The sequence below is a fragment of the Trichoplusia ni genome (assembly GCF_003590095.1).
Source record: "Trichoplusia ni isolate ovarian cell line Hi5 chromosome 4 unlocalized genomic scaffold, tn1 tig00002207_group3, whole genome shotgun sequence".
In the NCBI taxonomy this organism is placed as follows: domain Eukaryota; kingdom Metazoa; phylum Arthropoda; class Insecta; order Lepidoptera; family Noctuidae; genus Trichoplusia; species Trichoplusia ni.
Genome location: NW_020799608.1, coordinates 4,741 through 28,300, shown reverse-complemented (window position 1 = coordinate 28,300; position 23,560 = coordinate 4,741). Strand labels below are relative to the sequence as shown.

Genomic DNA, 23,560 nt, shown 5'->3' with positions numbered 1-23,560 from the left:
CACTAGACCAACAGGCCCGTCAAGATGTTATACGAAAATCAATTCTATCTCCATGGTGCAAAGTTTTATTTTGGTTTATGTATATTTTTAAGGACACGGATGACTTACTACAGATGTTTTGCGCATTAGGAAAACATGAATGGTTGAATAGAAGCCGAGCATAGTTATACACATGCGCAGGCGCGGGCGCGCGAGATACCGCAGCTATGCAGACTGTCGGCCGGTATCTGTTTATTGTTATGAGTGCTCGTTTGTTCGGGTTTCCAACACACGTTATCGTGCACAGACCTACTACGGTACAAGTTAACAATAGCTAATGTGTCACCTCCTACCATTCATTAGACACACACACGCGTAAGACAAAGCCGCACTGAAGTTGTTATAAATATTTAATAATCTAAAGAAATAGGGACATGTGTGATGCTGCTTGTCTCAACTATTAAATTATTTTAGTAGGCAGACGTGAATGATTATAAAATGGTATTGACTTTACTTAAGACATGCTAATATAATATGTATTGTATGATGCTATTATGAGACATTCCCGGTAGCGCGCGGAGCGAGACTTGTGCAGATCAGTCGGCGCGACGTCGTCACGAACCTAATGGTCTCGGCGCGTCTCGCTCGATTACCACTCAATACAGAGTTTCAATTCAATTCGACGAGCGAACCGAATTCTAGAGAAATGTCTTCCATCTGTTATCGTCGTTTGTGAAATTTGTATAGAACCTCCGTTCTATACAAATTTTATACCGTGCAGTGCTTCCAGCTACCAGAAACTCTTTAAATACTTTGTGTCCTTTGTGGGACTCGGCAAACCTAGTTCATGAGAGTCTAACTTTATTGAATGATGTAACGGTTTACTCACACGTACTTATCGGGGACAATCGGACTATATAGTTTCGGACCCTACCGCGGTCCTTAGTCATGAGCTGCCGATTGAGTCATCCTCACGAGTCTTCTACCTGTGGGTTCAAAGAGAAAAGGGTGTTTTGTTAAAATTTGTCCCGATTCAATTAGAACCACAGTAGGGAACGGGCGTGGCTCGTGTGTGATGCTCGCAGTCCGTCACCGAAACAGTCGGACGAGTGCCACTGCTTGTCCGTGTAGGCTTTTCGACACACAGGGAACAGGAACGGCAGCGAGGCGGCCGGCGGCGGGCCTGCCTGAGCGCGGGTCCCAGCCAGCGCCACTCCACCGCACCGCGTATTTAATATGTCAGATCTGGTTTCAAGCGTGATACGGGTATCGTAAAGTTCTCCTATCAATACTATCATTTGTCGTTCAAGTGTCGGGTGTCAGGCGCGCGACCACCTAATACAATCTAGCCTATTTACGTACGTAGAAAACTGCTCATAATTTACAGAGTAACGTTTGAGAACAGAACTAGAAACCGAGTTTAGCTGACAGTCAAATAGCCACCTTTGGGAAAATCCGAGACATCTAATAACAAATACCGAATGTCAAATAAGCTCTGGGCAAAGGCCAGAATATGGTGGTCGACGCTTTCGTCTGAAACTGTCTTCTGTGAGCCATTGACAGGAAGGAAGGGAGCCCTTCGCCACCAACAGCTACATGTTATACTCATAAACTGCTATACATTTGTCATGCTCTTCAAGTCACCATCACATCCTCATCATGTAGTGTCACACTGCGTGAAGTTGAAGCTTTCCTTGTTGGGTTCGAGCCTGTCTGCAACCCTCACCAATATTCATTAAAGTTACTAACTCTACACACCAACGTTTATTGATTGTTGTTTTGTTTCACGTGTAAATAGTTTTTCATATTGGTAGCTAATTAGGTCTACTACACGAACCGAAGGTCGCTGTTCGTGTTGGATTAACACACCAGCAACATTAAGAGAGTGGAGTGGAGATCGACAGCGCCAGCAACTGCGACTTGAACAGGAACATGCTCGTGTACTGCACAAAGGCGAGGGTCTCGGTTATGTTATGAGGTTGCGAGTCGTCATGTTTTATTCTAATGTCATCTAATATTTGTCTGCAACTCTAGCTATACCTACCAATATGTTTCTCTACTTAGTGGTGTCCTGTACAGTGAAGCCCTACACTGTGACCTACACTACTAAATTCGAAATCCTTGCATTCGACCTGCTCATAAACTTTAAATTGACAATATTTATGCCAAACATGGCCGCCAATAGTAGTTTGGCATTCATAGTAACTCTGCTGAGCTCGTTCCGAATTACAAGTGTGCATTATGTATATGTTTAGGTGTCACCTGGTACGGCGGCTAGCTGCGCTCTCCCGCTCGAGTTCTTAACTATATGCGTGTTAACTACATGTGTATTCTGCTTACAGGCACGCACTTCCAGGAGGGGCTCTCGTCCACGACTACGTGTTATTGTGCGCGCCTCACATATTCACTCTAATAGGTTAGTATGAATTCTGAAAGTGCTAAATCTAAGAACAGCCTGTCAATCTGGTTTCTATGTTTATCATGTCGAAAAAAAGTCCTATATCTTTACATTTTAAACTGGATGATACAATGTATAGTATGTATGTCTGTCTGTAAGATATTGTACATGACCCAAAGTGAACGGAGGTCAAAAGTTACCCGTCTATCATTTCGGTAACACCAGGTTCCCCCACACAGCAGGCACCATTACAGTGTGTGTTAGTAAGTAGCGCAGGAAACATACAATTTCAGATGTATGTTTCCTGCGTTTTTTACTTACTTACAATACAATTTCAGTGTTTGCCCGGGTAGCAAGTGTGAATAGATCTTTGCATGATCTTGTCCAAAGTGACAACAGGGCGCGCGGTCCCAGCGCGGGCGGCCCGACACCCGCCAGCCCCGCGCGCCGCGCACTCAGCGGTCTCGACGTCGGTCGCCGCGTCGCTACTAAAAAAAAAATACTTTTAGTAGAGACACCATCCCGTTTGTTCCCTGTATGTCGAGATTCTTCAATCTTGCAATCAAACGATACAAAATTAATATTTTTATGTTTTACCCCTGTTTGATGGTCCTTATAATATAAATCAGTTATTGTTTTTAAAAATGAGTGAAAATATCTTCCACATTGAAAGGTTACCTAACTACCATTTTTGCCAATTACGTTGATTAAAATGCGCACAACAAAAAAAACTTCAATAAAAAGAACTAAAAGGTCCTGTATAAAGACAAAATCTACTAAAACCCTTCTAATTTGGATTTTTGCTGTCCTGACGAAAGATTGATTGACATAAGGCTCTATAGTGAGAAAGTTTCTTGAGAGCTGCCAAAAATATACATGCATACTTAAGTTGTGAAACATATTATAAGGCGCGCGGCGGCGTCGGCGTCGAGTTAAGAGAGACGAGGCGAGTTAAAATGCCTGGTTTTAATTTATATAACGACTGTAAAACTCGACGTAAAGAATCTCAATTCAAGAGTCAAACCCGCAGCCCCAGACTGCTGCACCAGCCGCCGCCGCCGCGCCCTCGCCTCCTTAACACAGCGGTCAATGCATGTAGCTGAAGTAACGGCAACCATACACATTCATTCGTTCTATTTCATTATCGCGTGGACCGCAACGAACAATAAATATTGCCTTGCCTAACATTTCTCGGAAGAACTACTTACTTTATTACTTGACATCTAATGTTTTATACATTATAGCATTGAGCATCTAGGATTCATTACAGATAGTATTCATAAGTACAGCCGGAGTAACTTACAGTTACGCGGATGGCCTGCCATAACCGTAAAAAGGTTTTCCGAGTGCGAATGCGGCGACGAGGGGGAATGGGGTAAGCACGGGGCGCGGGGGAGGGTGGGGCGGGGTGGGGGAGGGGGTGATGTCCGGGGCTGGGTGCACTCTGGTCTGGACTCGACCTACTCCACATTAGCAGAATTGTTGAAGAGCACGGCGGCGACCGGCACACACAGGCGGACACCAGACACCCGCGACAGTTTCAAATGAATTACGAACGCTTTTTTTAACAGGTCCCCCCATTAGGAAGACGCAGATTCTGTGTGTGGATCGGACCCGTATACTATATTATACGAAACTTGTGTTTCCGCCGAGGACAGCAATGCGAAAGTATGCAGCTGACATCTTGGTCTAAAAATTGTCAATTTACTTATAAATTAGCTTTAAAATACAAAATCCAAAAAAAATCTTTCGTATATGATCATGCATGAGTTTAGATAATTTCCAAGTTTACGACTGATTAAATAAATGACTGTTTTTTAAACTATTGTTTTATTATTAAACATTTTCCTCCAATTTATAGGATTGTGCGAAGGCATGTATATCCTCATGCTGCATACATTCAGCTGTCAGGGTGTCGCGACGGCACCGCGCCACGTCACGCGTCGGCAGCGCGGCTGCAGCTGAGGCGGCCTCCGCTAGCGCTTATGATGCGTCACTCACAAGTATGGCTGACATCTCAGCCCTACTTGTAGTTGACCGTAGACCGAGCTCGGTTCACTCAAGCACAAAAAAAGTACTTCAGTGAACGGGTTTTTTTTTGTCGAACGAGATTCTTTTAACGCAGTGTCCGGCTTTTCCAAATATGGTTTACCCCTATTGGCTAATAAATGTCTCGCGAGATGTCAGTCGCCCGCGCTAGGCGGGGCCTCCAACGTGTCTGACATATTCCACGGAGTGAAACGCTAATAAATTCTAAACCAGACTCAACTGAGATGTTGTGTCTCATAAAGTTAGTTCACCTTTACTTAAATCTCTTCGCTAAATTGTTCAGGGAGCGACGGCTCACGTGTCAAAACGATTGCGGCACAGTGTTCGTCCGAGCGTACACCTGACTCCTGACAGTCGCCGCCACAAAGCCGGCCCCCAACATAATTAAGACTAACTATTAATTGGGTCGAGGCACCGCTGTCACACTGACTGATCGTTTTTGTTGCTGCAAAAACTCAATCGGGTATCGATCAGCGTTGTCCGGAGCGTATCGGCGCGGAACCTCTGCCTCGCCGCCGCCACATCCGCGCGACTGCTTTTAATCAACCGAGACCATCGCCGTCGTCGCGTTTCCGTCACCTTAGTTAGTGGTCGGTAGCAGCAATCTTGTGCGTCAACGTGGCACCGACCGATAGCTTTGCAAATATCTTTGGGTAGAAAAAAATAGTAGGTGGCTAATAGGTAAGGTGGAGCGTCGTGGAATTAATTGAAATCTACTTTCTAGGTTTTTAGATGTGAGCAGCAGTAAAATGTGGCTGAACGTTCGCATTCACTCGCAGATAATGAAGCTGGTCTCATTGTAAATGTTACTGGAGCGCGGGCGGGGCTCATTACCGGCGCGGCGGCGACGCGCGGCGTGCCACTACAGCTGGTCGCGTAGGCGTTCTCGACAGCTCGCAGACTAACACCACCTAAGGCTTTGTCAATGCGGGGCCTTCAGAGGTATTTGCTAGTCTTTCTTATTTCCATATTTTAATCCAGGCATGCCGAGTAATTATTCTTTCCTCAAGACTTTCGTAACATTGTCCATTATTTAATCACGACTTGCGGTTACAAAGTGCGGCGGCGTGTTCGGGGCGAGTGCGGCACGGGAGCATCACGACCTCACGAAGACGCATCTCGACTAGTGCTCTTAGACGATGAGCCTCTCCGGGGTTACTTCTTCTAAAAGCAAATTGAAACCTAAACATGTCCGCAATTTCTGAAATTTTATGGGAATAAAGAAATGTTCTCGATATACAATAATAGTCTAACGTTAATGTAGTTTTCAGACAGTTGGTAGACAAACATCCTTATGTTCGGTCTACATTATACCTATGTACCTAAATATCTATGTTAGTCTGTAAGGTATATGTCTATGGGCCTTACTGATAATAAAATGATTTATTTATTATTTATTTATTTAAAGCAGTCACTATAATATCATTGAATAGCTCTGTATAATAGTACTTTCGTGTAGCGTGACGTCAGCTGTATTTTTATATAATATATCATTAGCTACCGCGCGCGCCTTTGTTCGCGTGTGTAAGAAGATATGAGACAGGATTTATACAAACGGTAAAATAGTTTTAGAGTTATCGTGAAATAGAAGTTAAAAACTAATATTAAGTGCAAAGCGAGCCGCACGAAAACAAAAATAAATCTCCGAAGTTATGTTATAACAGTGATTACTCCTGAGATATCCATTAAATGATGAAAGGGGCAACTTTGTTTAAAATTGAATACTTGTAGCAGCGCACAAATCACGATTTCTCAAATCGGTTCTCAAATCGAGTTACTGCTTAATACAGGCTATTTCATAGCCTACCGGGCAAAACAACACGTCACCCACCTGATTGTCATTGTTTCTATACTACTCACATTGTCAAAAATATTACATACGTACTACAATCTGTTTTGATTATATAAAAAATAAAGTGTTAAAGTATAAAGTAAAGTTCCTGAGATTAGCACACTCAAGTAAACAAACAGTCAAACTCTTTGGCTTTGTTATATTAGTAGAGATGGCGGCGATGCGCGCTGAGTGGCCGCTCCGGCAGACCGCGGCCGATGCGGGCCTTCTGCATTATGTGTTGTTCATTATCGACCGGCTTTAAATAGACCCACGCCTATAATCACAGGAAAAACATACGCAAAACTTATTAGTGCCAACATATCGTAACGTATCAGTAAGTGTTAGCTGAATATGTGTCTACAAAATGTGTATGAAAACAGAATCCTTTTATTGAGGCTCTTTACTTACTTACTTCAAGATTGAGTTTTTATTATTTTCACTTGTAAAGAGAAACTTTGGTCTTTTGTTGTGGGACCATGGGGCCGCGCAGCCGCGCGCTCGCGTCTCTCGCCACATGCCGACGGATGAGGCATGCAGGTATAATGAGCACACCACGTCCACAACAGTACAAAACAATGTAGCAGAATTAATAGAATGGACTCCATTAGGCTTAGGGCACACTGTATAGGAATAGGCGCATTGTCGATCGTACAGAAATGAATACAGTTCTGTTCTGGTTGAGACGGAGCGCGCTGCTGCAAGACAGGCATGCGCCGGCCCGGGACAGAAAGCGAGATGTTGCTTGCCTACCGTTTCATACAAACTGATTCCACAACATGACAACACAAAATACGGTACGAAACAATACATAGAAACGCACCCGTCTCCCACAGCCTCACTAACGACAGGTGTAAGCATGGCTCTCTGCCTGCTCCATGGTGTAGACCATAGAAATCTAAATAACAAGGTAATAGAAATGGCATACACCGCGGCGATCTATCGAAACGCATGTCGCCGGTGGGCGGGGCTTCAACACATTCACAGCAAATAACTACGCAATCACGCAAACATTAACATCGAGAAGACCAAGCAAACAACACTAGGCTGTACATCTATTACAATAAGGTTGACTTTGTCGTTGTATGGATTCACTAACTCACACAGTCATTGCATTTTTTTGCGTTAGTCGTAGTGATTACGTAAACTACACTAGGGATTGACTACGGATATAATGAAAGACGAAATTATGAGTGACAATGTTTTTTGTTGTATTCTTCTATATTATGCACTTACAAAAAAAAACTCGCTAATTGTCGGTTGACAAAAAAAAATATTAGGAAATACTTGGTAGGTAGGTTTGGTATATACCTACGGTGGTTTTTTAGTCTTCTTACAAAAGCAGCCCAGTTCATGTATCCAATGACTAGTAAACGTTCATAATAGAAAAATAGGTATTTATGAGATTTGGATAAATTTAAATTGCAATTTTTATTCAATGCTATGCTATAACGCAAGGCGTACTTTTTGAAACATTCAGTTGCGAGCGCGGTCCGAGCCGTAAAAATGGAGAGGGGCGCGGGCGGCGGCGGGCGGCAAGTTATCAAGCATGCAACTAATTTCATAGTGTATATTCGGCCTAAGTTGTAGGGTACCAATTTCGTTTACCCGTGGTAGACATCCACTTGTCTTTTGTATTTATTTCAATCCTGTAGGAATCTGAAATAAAAATATATTCTATAATATGTTCACAAAAACAAACGACTATTAAAATTGTTACTTTTCGTATACAATGTTCATTTTGGATAATTTGTCCGCACTTAACCACATCACTATTTCCGACAGTTTTGTGCGGCCGTACCACTACAAATACGATCGCATTGATAAATATTATTTTTCGTTATACATTTCTCTTTTTACAACGGTGCATTTCTGTAAGTTTCTTACTGCAGAGGCAATGATTAGTAAAGAATGCAATTGTTGCAGGATGGTGCGATATAAATATGGTTTATAATGAAGGTTATGTTTTGAAATTTAATTTTGCAATAACATCAATATTACTGCAATAATTCACTTACCGATAAAATGTTATCTATTTATTTATGTTATTACACGATGCAGATGAATTTCCAGCCTGAGAAACCCCGCAAAACACCATTTTTAGTGGTTCTTGCTGTGACGACGTTCCGCGAGCGACTGAGCGTAAGTTCGCGCGCTGGTGTCGTCCAAGATACCAGTGTGGCGACAAGGTCACGCGGCGTTGGCACTTCTATTACCTTGTTATTTAGATTTCTATGGGGTAGACAGTCCATGAGGATTTAAGCCGGTAACCTAAAATATTAAAAATATAGGCGCTTTTGTTGTAATACTTTTAGTCCCAGATATCCTATAAGTTTGAATATATTGTAAGAAATGTGAACTAAACGGTTCAAATCCGGAAGGACCCGCGACGCTGCGGGTTCGATATAAGTAGGCTAAACAAAAATAAATTTGTAAAAGCAACTCGTCACCTATCTAATTTTTTATGGTATCAACGAATGTTCGTGGGAATGCTTAACCTCGGTTTTTATTTTTATTCTTTGTGGTTATAGTAGTGGCAACAGAAATACGTCAGTCATCGCCTAGCTAACCTGGCTATATATACCACGTTACGCCCTTTGTAGAGTCGCAGGAGTTTGTTTTTATTATTACAGAATTACACAATCGAAGGTATTCATCGACAAGTTAGTTCATTATTACACAATCAGGTGCCTGATGTTGGTTACGGCAACTCATTGTTTTGTAAATAGTCTTCTCTGTTTTTGTATTCCATAGAACAGTCCGCAGTTAACTCACTCGCCCAAATAAGGTAAGGAGGCACCAACACACTGCGCCTTGCCTAACTTTGATTCATAAGTACTACACAGTTAAAAAAAATATAATGTTTTTATCAGTAACAAATAACTTTATATTATTGTTTAGTCGTAGGCAACGACTGTCCTTTCCTCAAACAATACTAAAGTACATATTGACTCAGGTACTGGCGTCCATGTGAACAATGAGCACCGTCGAGAATACTGAATAAACAGCGACCCCCCCTGAGACGCCGACGGTTGCCCAATACAAGAGCAGACACCGCGCTCAGCGCTGCACGGCATCACCGGGTCCTGCCTGTAACGCGCCAACCGCTCGCAGTGCCGAGCGTGCGATACATTGCACTTCATCGATATATTTAGCTTTCGCTCCGTTATGACGCTGCAGTGTATTCTATACAAGTCTTAATAATCACGTTCCAAGTCAATACATAAGTGTACTCTAGTCCCTAACAACTCGGACACGAATTGAAGCTAGCTCTACTCAGACAGAGTTGTGCGACGTTGTTTCCTATTGCGTTGCTATAGAGGCGGCGGGAGTTGCTTGTTCTGTCAGGACGCTCTAGTTGGTCTATTTATCGATAATGTTTGTTCAAGGCGTCCACGAGGAATGTAACGTAGGCGCGGACGATGTACTGCAATGGAGGAGCTGGCGAGCGATGAACCCAGCGCGCCCTTATAATGTTTAAGTTTTTTGTGTGTATATTTATATATTTACCATATTAAAGATATTGCAGAAAAAATCCTTGTTTGTTCCACAGTTTTGAAGATTATTTTCCTGAAAGCATCTAATGTAATAATAATATAAACCTGTAAATAGCATCAAGTAAAAGAAACAGCGGCGTGATCCAATGCTCCAATCCACTCGAGAGACGAATAGATCAGTGTTCATTGCTCGCTGCCTTCATATAAACAAGCATTAAGTATAGGCTGCGTACATTCAACGCCGACTAATGATTGATACTAGCTGCTGCCGCTGCTGGACAGTCATGCGGCCGCGAGCCACTCAGAGTGTTCGGACTGCACGTGCGTCACGACCTACACTGGACTATTCACCTATGGACTTGTTTACAGTAGTCCATTTCACTCGCATTGCTTATTTTTTTCTTAATTCTTCTCCTTTCCTACTTCTAAGTAGATGATGATGAGGGTTGATGGTTGGTCTGTGGCCCACCAGTCACTGTTGTGACGGTTGATTTGCGTAATCGATACACTTAGAAACTCGACTAGTGGATTACCCTATCTTGGTGAATGAAAGCCTCGACGTCAACGGACGGTTAGTCGTTGGCAACGATTGATGGAGGCGATGTGTCACCGAGCCGAGCTCGCTGAGCAGTTGGTTATCAGTCGGCTCCGCGATCCTTCTCCGAGAGCGCTCAGGCGCCCCGCGCGCGGCTCTGCGCCGCTTATCTAACGTGAACGAGTAGCCTCATATCTCTCCCCCGAGACTTTACCTACTTACATTTGGAGTGTGTAAGAAATATTTATCATCATTCGACAAATCTTCAGAATTTTCATCTTATATTCGATAGTCCGTGATTGTTCTAATTAACTTACTTCGACAATTGTAGTCGGTTTACCGAATGCCGATTAACGAAATTCATAACCAATAGTCTGTCAAAATAAAAGAGCGGCTGAACACAGCGCGGCAGCAAAAAGCGGCTCTTGTAGAACACTCCTATCACCAGCTACCAAGCTCTAGTAAGGATTAGACCGACGAACGTTTGAGGGGCAACAGTCCCAACCTGGTGTGCCGCTACCAGTCGGACTAGATTGGATCCAATGTAATGCATGGGAATTTTTGTTACATGACTTATTTACATAGCTACTTGTTACGATTGCGATCTAAAAGTTAAGTATTTTTCCGGCAAAGCTAAGAGAAAGTTGAAACACTTTGATATTAGAAGAGCGAGCATTGTATGTTGAAGCCTCTTGCTGGCAGTGCGGGGCGCAGATATTGTGCTCAGTGTATGTAATGCACACAGTGTGCAGGTAGGCAGGCGAAAGGAGACGGGCGCGGGGGGTGCGGCGAGCTTAGTACTATAACAGTATTGAAGTTTCGTTCTAAAATTTCATAGCGAGGGTTACTGTGTACTTTTAAGCGCATATTCGGCATCAAACCGCAGGCGACTGTAACCGCTCGCCCACCACGTTACGTGTACGGACGCGCCATGTGTTCGGCTTGCGGTGGACGGTAGACAACCGCTCGTCGGGTCTGCGCCCTCCTGCGCCCTCCCGCGCCGCCTAATAACATAGAAGCGACGCTTAATGCCGCACATCCGGGGGGCGCGCGCCTCTCTATACTTCAACGTGTAGGTGCTTACTGCACAACATGTACACCTTTGTACTCCAGGTACATACGTGGGAACAAACAAACTTACTGGAATGTTCACTAATTTACTCTCAAAGACCAAGTGCAAGAGGCTGTTGACAACGGTGGCCACTTAAATCAAGAAGACTACGCATTTCGGGTTGGTAAGTAGGCGCAGTGGTGCTGCGTGCTGCTGTCGGTCACGAGCGCAGCCACTTAGTCGCAGCTCGCTAACTGTGAAGACGAGGCGCGCCACTCGTTAGCGCCGCCCGACCGGCGCACATGCAACATGCCTACATGTTTATTTTGTCACACCATTTCTATTTGAACAGATATGCTAATTAAATCGAGAGTAAAATACGCTTGTAACGTGCCAGGCACAGCCTTGGTCGAGTTACACGTTCAAGTCACCGAGCGCTGGCGAGCGGAGGCTATTTGACTATTATAGTACAAAATATCACAAAATAGTACAAAATATCAGAGCTCGATCCGAAAACGAAAACTAGCCTTCACGTGTATCATGTCTCTAGATCAAATCCATGACCCGTTAGCCTCAGATCAGAGCCTCTTAGAATGTTAGGCGAGGCTGGTGGCTAACACCACTGTCGTCCACTGTCGTCCACTGTCAGGAACGATATAATAGTGGGTAAATGAAAATGACTGTTACCAAGTTGTAAGTATTTTAAAGTAAGCTGGTTGAAATTATTCTATCTACTTTGTTAACAGTTCATATCATTTCGGGATCCGTTCATAACCATTCTGGTAGACAGAGATGATGGCCAACGATCTGTAAGTACAAGCTCTTACGAGTACCTAATTCATATAGAGCGGATGGATACCGACGGCTGTGACTGATACCGTCCCTAAATCTATTGCAGACTGATTGGAAATGAGACTTGATACCGGTGCACGGTGGCCCGAGGATGAGACAGGCAGACGATATAAAAATAACTTAACTGCAAAGGACAAGACACAGGAACATTCTGAAAATGGCATAAACAAAGAGAGGCCTTTGCCCAGCAATGGGTTATTTAGAGCTGCTGATGATAACATTTGTGTGGTATAGTTAGGAACCTATAACGCGGCAACGTGGCGCTATATTGCCGACATTAATTTGAAACGCGATTAGGGTTAGTAGCCATTAATCATATGAGTCTTGATAGGTTTCTTTTTTTTTTTCAAATACTCTAAATAATATATGTAAATGTAACTCAAATTGTGAACACTCTGTGCGAAAGTTCGTTCATGGAATTACTTACCTACGAGTAGCAGGCATTACATTTACTCGCGGCATGGCGGCAGCACTTACGAGGTAACTATTTAGTAATCTGTGGCAGCAAAGTAATGCGCCTTGTAGGTTTAATTTTCGGTCCTCAGGGTTCTGACGGCTTAATTATAATCACACCGTGTACAACTCGAACAGACAGCTTATTCAAAGTTGCATTTAATTAGGTAATTTAAGGTTTTAAATCATTGTGTAAATATAAAAAGTCATTAAAATTTAAATTAATTTATGATTGTTAATAGAGATCTGTATATGTGTGTACAATGTCACCAAATATTTACTATACTCTTTGGTCACCAATGAAGCGCCACGCTGCCTGTTTATTGACCATGTAGGTAGGTATATGGTAACGTCATGAGTCAGCCTTTGATCAGTCCAATGTGCCTGGCTGATATTATGTATACGGACATTTGTTTTATGTAAAACAAGGCTTATAAAAAGGAGTACGATAAAATACGCAAGTAATATAGGACCATTTTTTTTTTCGTTTCGTTTTAAGTAGCGACATCTGTGGATAACTAAGAAAAACTAAAACCAAAGTTGACTGACAACAAGAGATGGCGCTTGTAAAGGGGCACAGAATAAAATTAGTAATGATGTAGAACAAAAGCAAAGCTATTTAGAATAAGTGACATAAAATTATTTGATAGAAGTTGACAAAAAAAAAAACAAATTGACATGACACAATTTTTCATAAGATCATATTAATTCACCTGTATTTCACACTTTTCGGATCATTATCGTATGCTCGGTCCGGGTAAAGGTGACTCTCTGACATCAGTTCTGCAATCTCAACCAAAATACAATTTAGAATAAAAACATAATATATTATATTGAAAAATATTGTTAACTCTTCTCTAACAGCCAACTTACTGGCTTGCTTGGATACCAAGCAAGTTGGCTAACATTTCGTTTCAATCGCTATATAGTCTATGTTCATATCCGTCAATGTGACACTAATCGATCGAACGTCACTGTCAACATTTTACAAGAATCACAGGACACTAGGACAGAGTACAGAACCAAAATTCTAACCTCATACTATTCTGACCCGAGTAATGAATTAATTTCTGTAGAAGGAAAACATTATATTTATCAGAACTCAAGTATTTATATAAATATTAGAAAATAATTTTGAAGTTGTGTTCCTTGGTTGTCGCTTTTTAAGAGACAAAATCATATTAATGAGCACTCGATTTTTGTACCTGGAGATCACGTAAGTAATTATATTGCATACTTACTATAATATGATTGCATAATGTATTCAGTATTTCTCATCACTCAAATTTATCTCAATGACTGCCGGACCGAGCCGTTCAGAAGTTTATTTAGTGTCCGTGGTTAGTTGCAGTGACAACCAGAGTCGTCTATCAGTGAAGCAGAGCATCGAGGAAGCGGTGAAGTGCTTATTCGGCGAGTGCGGTGCTGCTTCCTTGTGTGTGGACGTGTTGAGCGCGAGGAGCGGGCGAGCCCTGCTGCGAGTCCGCGCGTGTGACTTGCGCCGCCTGCGCGCCGCGCTGCTGCTTCGCGGCCCTAGCGCCCCTGCGACCGCGCCCGCGCCAGCGCCCGCGCTGCGCGTGTGCCGCCAGGCCTGCTCGCTGCAGGCACTGCTATAGTACTCACGCTCGCCCTACTACATACGCAGTAAACACTTTACTAATACTAATATCATTTGTACTGGTAACAGGAAAATAGTTTTATTGCACCCCTATGATATTTTATAATTTATATTCACCATTCTGATACCTTACTTGTATGGTGCATTTCCTAAGGTACTTAAAAAAAGCGAAACAATCTTGCAGTTTTTCTGTCTACAACAAGTTTATTTTAAAATAAAATGCCACTGAAAACCAACATAAAACACCATTTAAGATTACAAAATGAAATATACAACTGAAATATATAAATTATTTATTTATTTACTAACCATTTGTATAAAAATATAAGTAAAGAGTATACTTTTTAATGGTTTCTTACCCAAAGTAAAAATGGAAGCCTTTGTGTGCAAAGTTCAATCCAATTGAAACATTAATTATACATGAAGAATAACTGTTCCTAGGAGATTGTTCTAATAAACTTTTATTTTTAGGGATGGCAACACGATCTGTTCTTTCATCTGGTCTGGATGGCAAGGATGTAGTCATAGTGGCAACTCGGGAAGAGTTAGCTATGCCTAGCAAGGTGACACTACCAGAACCAGAGCCAGCTCCCGGCCTGATCCTTGCAGATGGCTCCATCAACTGGGGCTGTCCATGCCTCGGTGGTATGGCCACTGGACCCTGTGGCTCTCAATTCAGAGAAGCTTTCTCTTGTTTCCACTATAGGTAAATAATAATTAATAATCAATCAATATATTTTCAATCAAACAAGAAAAATAATTTTAATACATAAGTTATTGTTTTGTGGGTATCTTAAAAATACCATTTAAAGAAGATGAAAATGCTTTTTTTTTTTCAATGTTTATCTGTTAATTTTTTCATATTAATGTTCGTTGCAAAGCAAAGATGTCAATTTTGTCATGACACAATATTTTTTTGGAATGCAGTGATGCCGACCCCAAGGGTAGCGACTGCTACGAGAAGTTCAGTGTAATGCAGGAATGTATGTCGCACTACCCCGAGCTGTACGGCAAGGACGACGACGACGAGCTCGCCGCCGCCATGGACTCGGCCGGCGGCGGCGGCGCGGCCGACGACGGGCTCGGCCACGCGCGCGCCGACCACGCCGACCACGCCGCCCGCGCCGCGCACGCCGCGCCCTCCGGGGACAACTAATACGGCACCAACACCTACTGAAACTGCCAATTCTGATAAATAAAAATGGACAGATTTAGTGTATTCTTTACAAGAGCATTTAGTTTTGGTGAGCAGAGCATGCAGCCGGCGTTTGTTGGGCTCGAAATAGTCTAATTGATATTGAGAGCATTTAGTTTGTGATTTACTATGTTTTGTTTATGATTGTAGAAGGTTGATTAAATGATAAATGCAGCTCAACTGTTTTAATGTAAGTGGACTCTGCTCGATCTTAAAACATTTTGTCCCTTAAATCTCCGGTGACAGACACACAGTATAATTTCAGTCGTAGCCTATGCCGCTATTTTTCTTTTACTGGTTCACTTGACATGCGCCGTAAACCTTTGTTTTTATTGTCCACAGAGCAAAACCTTTAATCAACTGTACTCATGATTGGCAAAAAAAAAATGCGTGCGTACAAAGTATACTTGTCAGAAGTGAAACTTCTTTGGCGAACTAATTTATAAATGTTGTTTTAGATTTGTATAAATATATTATACAAATCTAAAACTTTAGATTTCCAAGACTAAGAGGAAGGGAAAAAGGAAGATAGGTTAGGAATTTAATTGTCATTAAAATATAAATAATAAACTTAGAAACGAATACACAACCAATATGGCGTGTATTATTTCTCGATATCCCGTATTCTCTCTCTCGTTCAATTTTTCTCACTAAAGTTCTCTCACTCCATAGCACTGTGCGTGATACGACATTGGCTCTGTCCACAGAACATATATACCCCTAGAGGGAAGAATAACGACTCCATACAAATTTTAGATGAAAATTTTTTCTTACCGGCCAGCGCCATCTAAGTTTAGCCGACGAGAACTAGAGAGTAAAAGCTAGGGCGGGAATTTCAATTCTTTGTTATGGATTTTATATGCACAAGTACACTGCGTTTTTCGATAGTTTCCTACAAAATGGAAAACTTTTGCTCAGCAATAGTTGATATTTAAACAGAATCACTATCGAGAAACACAGTGTACTTGTGCATAATTCTAAAACTTATCTTAAATAGAGCTGTGCAATGAAACAAACATTTTCAGTTAACTTTTTATTTAGCATGATAACAATTATAATTACTCAGTAATTCATTTAGGAAACATACATTAACAATGCATAGTGATGGTGGGATCTTTTGAAGGTGAAGATCAACAGACTCTAGTGTTTTCTTTCTCCGAACTCAACGCGATATAAAACACAAATTCAAACAAGAGTCACTGTCTTAACACCGAGTCCATATCTCACAAACACATAATTAATTTCCCCAAAACACAGCCACAGTGGAGCAGCCTCGACTCAACGTAATCAAAGTACATAGAATTAAATGTAACTAGTTTATTTATCACAAATAAACACACCAACAAGATAAAATGGTGCGCAAACGCCGGCAGACATTTTGTTTTCTTGTTCAGAGTTCAGACATAATTGTTGCCACACACTATCCCAGTTTTTTTGGTTTTCATAATTTAATAATCAATAAAATATGTCATATTTTTTAATAAAATATGTTTGGTTGGCATCAGAATAATAGCAATAATTATTTTCAAGGGCAGTTTACTATCAAAATCATTTAATAAGCATAATGATATGGAGAATACGAAATTGTTTTTCCGGTGGCAACATTACATAAACGCTTATATTCCTACAGATGTAACGTCTACAGTGCCTTACGGGTCCAGTATAATAACGGATACAGGATGCTGTTGGGTCTACCTCGCTTCTGCAGCGCTTCGGGGATGTTCGCAGAGGCTCGTATAGACGACTTTTTTGCCATAAGGCGAAAAAGAATTGCATCCCTATTGCGGCGGGTGAGGGATGCCGCTAACAGTTTTCTGGCCGTTGTATCCCAGGACATAAATAATGATATCATGAGGCACTGGATTGCTATACAAAAACCATTGATTCTTGTTTTTAGCGTTAAGTGAGTTAATTGATGTGTTCCTTAACAGTATTTAAATTTTATTTCTAAATATGGACTCTATTATTATTCATCTCTTTTACTCCGTTGTTGTGGTCTCTCTTCCTCCGTATCGCCCGCCTACTCACTGTTCGTAGAACAAAGTTAACAGACCCTGGCTCTGTCTCACTTTTTCTCTCAAACTTTCTCACGTGCTCGTTCGCTCTGTCTTTCTCTCTGCCAATCGGTCTCGATCGCTCTCTCTCTCTTTTTCGACACTTCCGTTGCATGACGGCGTGACGTTACATCTGTAGATAAAAAAATTTGCCCTCATGCGCCTAAGAAGTTTCACTCCTATAATACTTTCAAGACTTAAATATCATATAATAATATTGGACAACATTCACACAGCGCTATCTAGTCTCAAATTAAGCAGAGCTTGTGTTATGAGTAGGTACTAGACAACTGAGAAACATACTTGTATAGTTCTAAATACATACATATTATAGATAAATTACACCCAGACACAGAAATAAAAACTTTACTGTATTTTATAAAAGCTTTTGTTTACATCTCTATGGCTGATAGAATTGTCTTTAATTCGGTTTATTGTGATCAATCTAAAACACGCGGCGAACGAAAATCCAAGGATAATACCTATTCTTAAACATGTGACAAAAATGGACAGTATTTCATTAAAATACTTTCGATTTATTTAATCGATTGAAAAATGTTAAAGCAGCAAAGCAAGCTCCTTATCCCAAATCCGAATTCCCTCTACTGAACGAATTATTATAGGCTTTAAAAGGATGGTAATGCAATATTTAGTAAATTTATTTCATTTTATAAAGCAAATACATTCGCTCGTGTGAACTCTATGTTTGTGTGGTATCGTATGCGACAAATAAAAATAATAGTTTAAAAAACTAAAAAATACGCTTTTATTACGCACTAAAAAGATAGCTCAAAAAAACTAAAAAACAATCAATGGTTCAGAACCATTGATTGTTTGTTAATTCATTTTTAAATTAATATTATTGTGAAAAAAGCGTAGGGCGCTTTTCAAGAACTGATATATGAACAGGAACCCCCTACGATTTTTTCACAATAATACCATTTATTGTTTATTGATTTATTTCTAAATTAGAAATTATTTGCCACTTTTTAGTTTCTTTCATCATTAAAGCGTGTTTTTTAGTTTTTTAAACTATCATTTTTATTTTATACTTTTTAGTCTTCTTAATATTCAAACTTAATTTTTCGTATTTCTGTCAGCAAACCCTTTCATTTGATACCCATGTCATGGAGGTGCATTTCAAAAAGCCTGTCCGCCATCTTGGACGCCCGCCATATTGGATTTGAGTCACGTGACTATTTTTTTCGTATTCCTGACAGCAAACCCTTTGATACCCATATCATGGGGTGGATTTCAAATAGCCAGTCCGCCATCTTGGGGAGGCCGCCAGATTGGCTTTGTAATGACTTTTCTTAGCTAGTCATGCATTGTCATCAGAACTCAGAGCGTGTGCAAAATTTCATCTTAATCGAAGACCGGGAAGTGGGTCAAATTAAGATTCTAAGATTTCCTTACATACTTACAAGTGGAGCTAATAAAAGCGTGTTAAAAAGTCAGACTTTCACCTTAAAATAAATGAGGTCGATGTGAGGGCGGATATGGAAGTGGCAACAGAATTTGAAAATTTATTTAATTCTTTCGACGACCTCTGTAGTCCCTGAGGACTGAGGTCCCGGGTTCGATCCCCGGTCGGGTCAATGTAAAAATTCACATTTCTACATTTTCTCAGGTCGGGGGGTTTGTGGTACCTTCGTTGTATCTGAATTCCATAACACGAGTGCTTTAGCAAACTTACTTTGGGTTCAGAACAATGTATGTGATGTTGTGCGCATTTATTTATTATTTAATAATATTCCAATTGCAACAACCAAGACTTTGTTGTCGTTTCCTACCACCGCATTATCTATACTGAAAGAATGTGTTGCGGAATGCGCCATAGGTTTTGAATTTACGATTGGATATTTTTGGACGCAAGGATATTTTTTTGTCATTTCGGCAAATAGAAGTAAAAAAGACTGCTGATTTTTGGGGACTGTCTGTACATATTGCCTCTTCATTGGCAGTAGTGTTCAACTCTTGTATCGCGTCCGGTGTATTTCCGAATTTAATGAAGTTGAGCAAGGTCATTCCGCTGTTTGAATCAGGTAGTACAACCGATCCCACCGGCCAAGCTCAATTTTGCTCACTATCAGTAAAATTTTTGAGAAATTAATTTTGAATCAAATGTCCTTTTAATAGACACCGTTTGTTTCATTTGAAACAATTTGGTTTTACTAAGGGTCGGTCTACTACATATTCAGGTGTGGAATTACTTAAAAATATATTCGAGGCTTGGGAGAATTTGCAAGACGCTCTGGGATAGACGCTCTCTGTTTACAATTAGATGTCAACTCCGCAATTTCAATGAAATAAACAATGCACAATAATCTACTTTTGAAAAGTCTAAAACTAAATTGTTGATATTTCCAACGCCTAATGTGAGGCAACTCGATACTAATGTACAATTGAACGGAGTAGAGTTGGACCCTGTTGAGTCAACTGCTTCTTTTTTTTTTTTTTTTTTTTTTTTTTGTCTTCTGTCATTCCGCGATATCTTGGAGTTCTCTGAATACGAGTAACTTGGTTTCCAAGACTTTGAAAAAAAAAAAAAAAAAAAAATTTGATGGATATTTTATTTCTGTAACGTTAGGCCCAGTTTCGCCCGTCTCCTTAATTATTAAGGAGTTAAAGTATTGACATATTTTGTGCTTGGTCTACTGGTCTACATACAAAGGGACCACGATCATCATCATCATTTAGTGCTACACTAATTCACGCTGTCACATAAGATTATGTTAAGTCACGTAAGGTCACGCTATGCCCCGCAAGGCCACGCTGAGTCACATAAGGTCACGGTAAGTGAAGTGATGTAAGGTAACATAAGGTTAAGGTCACGTAAGGTGACAATAGACAATGGAGCTCATTTAAGGTCAAGGTCAAGGTCACGATGTTCACGAAAGGCCGCGGTAGGTCACATAAAGCCCCGCTAAGCCACATAAGGCCAAGGAAGGTCACGACAGGTCATGCATGATCAGGACAGGTCAAGGAAGGTCACGATTGGTCACGGAAGGTCACGTTAGGTTAGGTAAGGTCAAGCTAGGAAGGTAACGCAAAGTTACATATGATCATTGGAGGTCACAGTAGGTCGCGTAAGGTAAAGGTCACGTAAGGTTACAGAAGGTCATGGGAGCTCATGTAAGGTCAAGGTCACAATGTTCATGCTAGGCCGCGGTAGGTCACGTAAGGCCACGCTAAACCACATAAAGTCACGCTAAACCACGGCAAGTCACGCTAAGCCACGTAAGGTCATGTGAGCTCACGACAGGTCATGCATATTCAGGGCAGGTCAAGAAAGGTCACGACTGGTCACGTGAGCTCACGTTAGGTCAATGTAGGACAGGTTAATGTAGGTTAGGTTAGGTTGTCAGATCTTGGCCTCCAGTCCGTCACCGTCAGGCAGACCGTCACGGGTGCGCGGCTGTTCGAGGTGGCCGGTGCTGCGAGCGGCAGCGCCGAAAAGGCGGACGCTCTGGCCGCCAAAATGAGGGAGGTCCTCAACCCCGAGGACGTCCGGGTATCCAGACCGGTGAAAACCGCAGAGGTGCGGATCACCGGTCTGGACGATTCCGTGACCCCCGAGGAAGTGGTGGCGGCCGTTGCCCGCAGTGGAGAGTGTCCACCGGATAGGGTGCGGGCCGGCGACATACGCACCGACGCCACCGGACTCGGCGCAGTCTGGGTTCGGTGCCCTGTGGCGTCGGCGAAAAAGATCGCCTTAGCTGGCGAAGTGAAGGTGGGCTGGGTTGCAGCGAGAGTAAAACTCCTGCAACCCCGGGCTTTGAGGTGCTTCCGGTGTCTGGAAAAGGGGCACGTCCGGGCAAAGTGCACCTCCGCAGCAGACCGTAGCGGTCTCTGCTATCGCTGCGGTCAGCCCGGTCACAAGGCGGCCCAGTGTTCCGCCGCGCTAAACTGCTGCCTGTGTTCGGCCGCGGGAAAGCCGGCGGGACACAGATTGGGCGGGGGAGCCTGTGGCATGCCCACCAGCACTGCCAAAAAGGCAGGGAAGAGGAGCTCCAAGCCTGCCGGGGTAACCTCGCAGCCCCCGCAGGCTGGTAGCTCCGCGACCGACTCCCGGTCCGGGACTGTTGCCGGGGGAATGGATTGTCAATAATGGCGCAATTCCATTTCCTCCAGGGCAACATCAATCACTCTGCCAGAGCTCAGGATCTTCTACTCCAGACTATGGCAGAGTGGTCGATCGACGTGGCTGTGGTCGCCGAGCCGTACTTCGTCCCCGCCCGTGACAACTGGTTGGGGTGCGCTGACGGTTTGGTGGCCATTATTGGCGGGACTCTGATCGACCCGTCCAGGGGCCGCGGCTGGGTTGCCGCGGTTTCGGACGGCATCGCCGTTGTGGGGGCGTATTTCTCCCCCAACAAGAGTCTCGCCGACTTCGAGGGTTTCCTTGTCGAGTTGGGCGCCGTCGTGAACCGCTACCACCCTCGTCCCGTTCTGGTGCTCGGGGATCTCAACGCCAAGTCATCGGCGTGGGGATCTCCGGTCACTGACTCTCGGGGCGAGGCGTTGGAAGAGTGGGCGGTGACGACCGGTCTGGTCGTCCTGAATCGGGGTTCGGAATACACGTGCGTGCGGCAGCGGGGCGGGTCGATTGTGGACGTCTCGTTCGCAAGCCCCTCTGTCGCCGGCCGAGTCCGCGACTGGCGTGTCGCCGTGGAGGTGGAGACGTTATCGGACCATCGTTATATCCGGTTCGACGTCTCCGCCCAGACCGCGAGCGGCCGCCATCCAACAACCCCGATCAACGACGGCCCCCGATGGGCGCTCAAGCGCATCGACAGGGAACTACTCGAGGAAGCTGCCTTAGTCCAGTCCTGGATCTGGGAGTCGGCGACGGACGGCCCCGTCGACGTCGAAGCGGTGGCGCTGTGGTTTCGCGGGGCGATGACGCAGATTTGCGACGCGTCCATGCCCCGTGTAAGCCAACAGTCCGCAAGGCGCCGGGTGTACTGGTGGACCGACGAGATCGCGCGGCTGCGCGTTGAGTGCGTCGCAGCTCGCCGCCGGTACACTCGATACCGGAGACGACGTCGACGGGATCCCGTCGAGGAGGGCGCGCTGTATGAGGTGTACCGCGCGTCCAAGGAGACTCTGTGGCTGGCCATCGGCGACTCGAAGTCGCGTGCCAGGGAGGAGCTGCTGGGGTCCCTGGACCGGGATCCGTGGGGGCGCCCCTACCGTTGGGTACGGGGCAAGTTGCGTCCCTGGGCGCCCCCAGTGGTCCAGGGCATGCAGCCCCAGTTGCTAGAGGCGGTGGTGTCGGCCCTCTTCCCTGAGCGGACGGGACACGTTCCCCCGGCGATGGCTTCGCCCTCAGCCACAGACTCTCCTGATGAGGAGAGCACCGATGTCCCCGAGGTGACGCAGGAAGAGACGAGAGCAGCCGTGTCGCGACTCCGGGCGAAAAACACGGCGCCCGGACCCGACGGAGTTCCCGGTCGTGCTCTCGTCTTAGCTCTGAAGGAGCTAGAGCCCCAGCTGAGGGGCTCTTCACGGCATGCCTCGAGCGGGGTCAGTTTCCCAGTTTGTGGAAGGAGGGGAGGCTGGTCCTGCTCAGAAAGGAGGGGCGCCCCGCGGACTCGCCGTCCGCATACCGGCCCATAGTGCTGCTAGACGAGGCGGGCAAACTGTTCGAGCGAATCATCGCAGATCGCCTCGTCAGCCACTTGTGCAGAGAGGGGCCGGACCTGGACGACAACCAGTTTGGTTTTCGTCGGGGGCGCTCCACCATAGACGCCATCATGCGCGTGAGGGCCCTGGCGGAGGAGACAGTGTCCCGGGGTGGGGTGGTGCTGGCGGTGTCGTTGGACATCTCCAACGCCTTCAACACCCTACCCTGGAGTTGTATTCGGGAGGCCCTAAAATATCATCGTGTGCCTCCCTACCTCCGTCGTACAGTAGGGGCCTATCTGGAGGATAGGTGCGTCACCTATCGGGGACGTGACGGTGCTGGTCGGCACCTTATGTCGTGCGGTGTTCCACAGGGATCGGTTTTGGGGCCGCTCCTGTGGAACATCGGCTACGACTGGG

General features: G+C 43.9%; 2 protein-coding genes across 2 annotated transcripts; both read left to right on the top strand.

Moving 5' to 3' along the window:
* The first annotated feature begins 13,612 nt into the window (after nt 1-13,612).
* LOC113506197 (mitochondrial intermembrane space import and assembly protein 40) lies at nt 13,613-15,633 on the top strand. The gene is made up of 4 exons (XM_026889042.1): nt 13,613-13,861; nt 13,991-14,289; nt 14,735-14,969; nt 15,191-15,633. Exons 3-4 carry the CDS (start codon nt 14,737-14,739, stop codon nt 15,417-15,419), a joined length of 462 nt encoding a protein of 153 aa, XP_026744843.1. The 5' UTR covers nt 13,613-13,861; nt 13,991-14,289; nt 14,735-14,736; the 3' UTR covers nt 15,420-15,633.
* Nucleotides 15,634-20,635: 5,002 nt separating this feature from the next.
* On the top strand, nt 20,636-21,623 carry LOC113506196. The gene is made up of 2 exons (XM_026889041.1): nt 20,636-20,647; nt 20,895-21,623. The coding sequence occupies exons 1-2, from the start codon at nt 20,636-20,638 to the stop codon at nt 21,621-21,623; spliced, it is 741 nt and encodes a 246-aa protein (XP_026744842.1).
* The last annotated feature ends 1,937 nt before the right edge of the window (nt 21,624-23,560 follow it).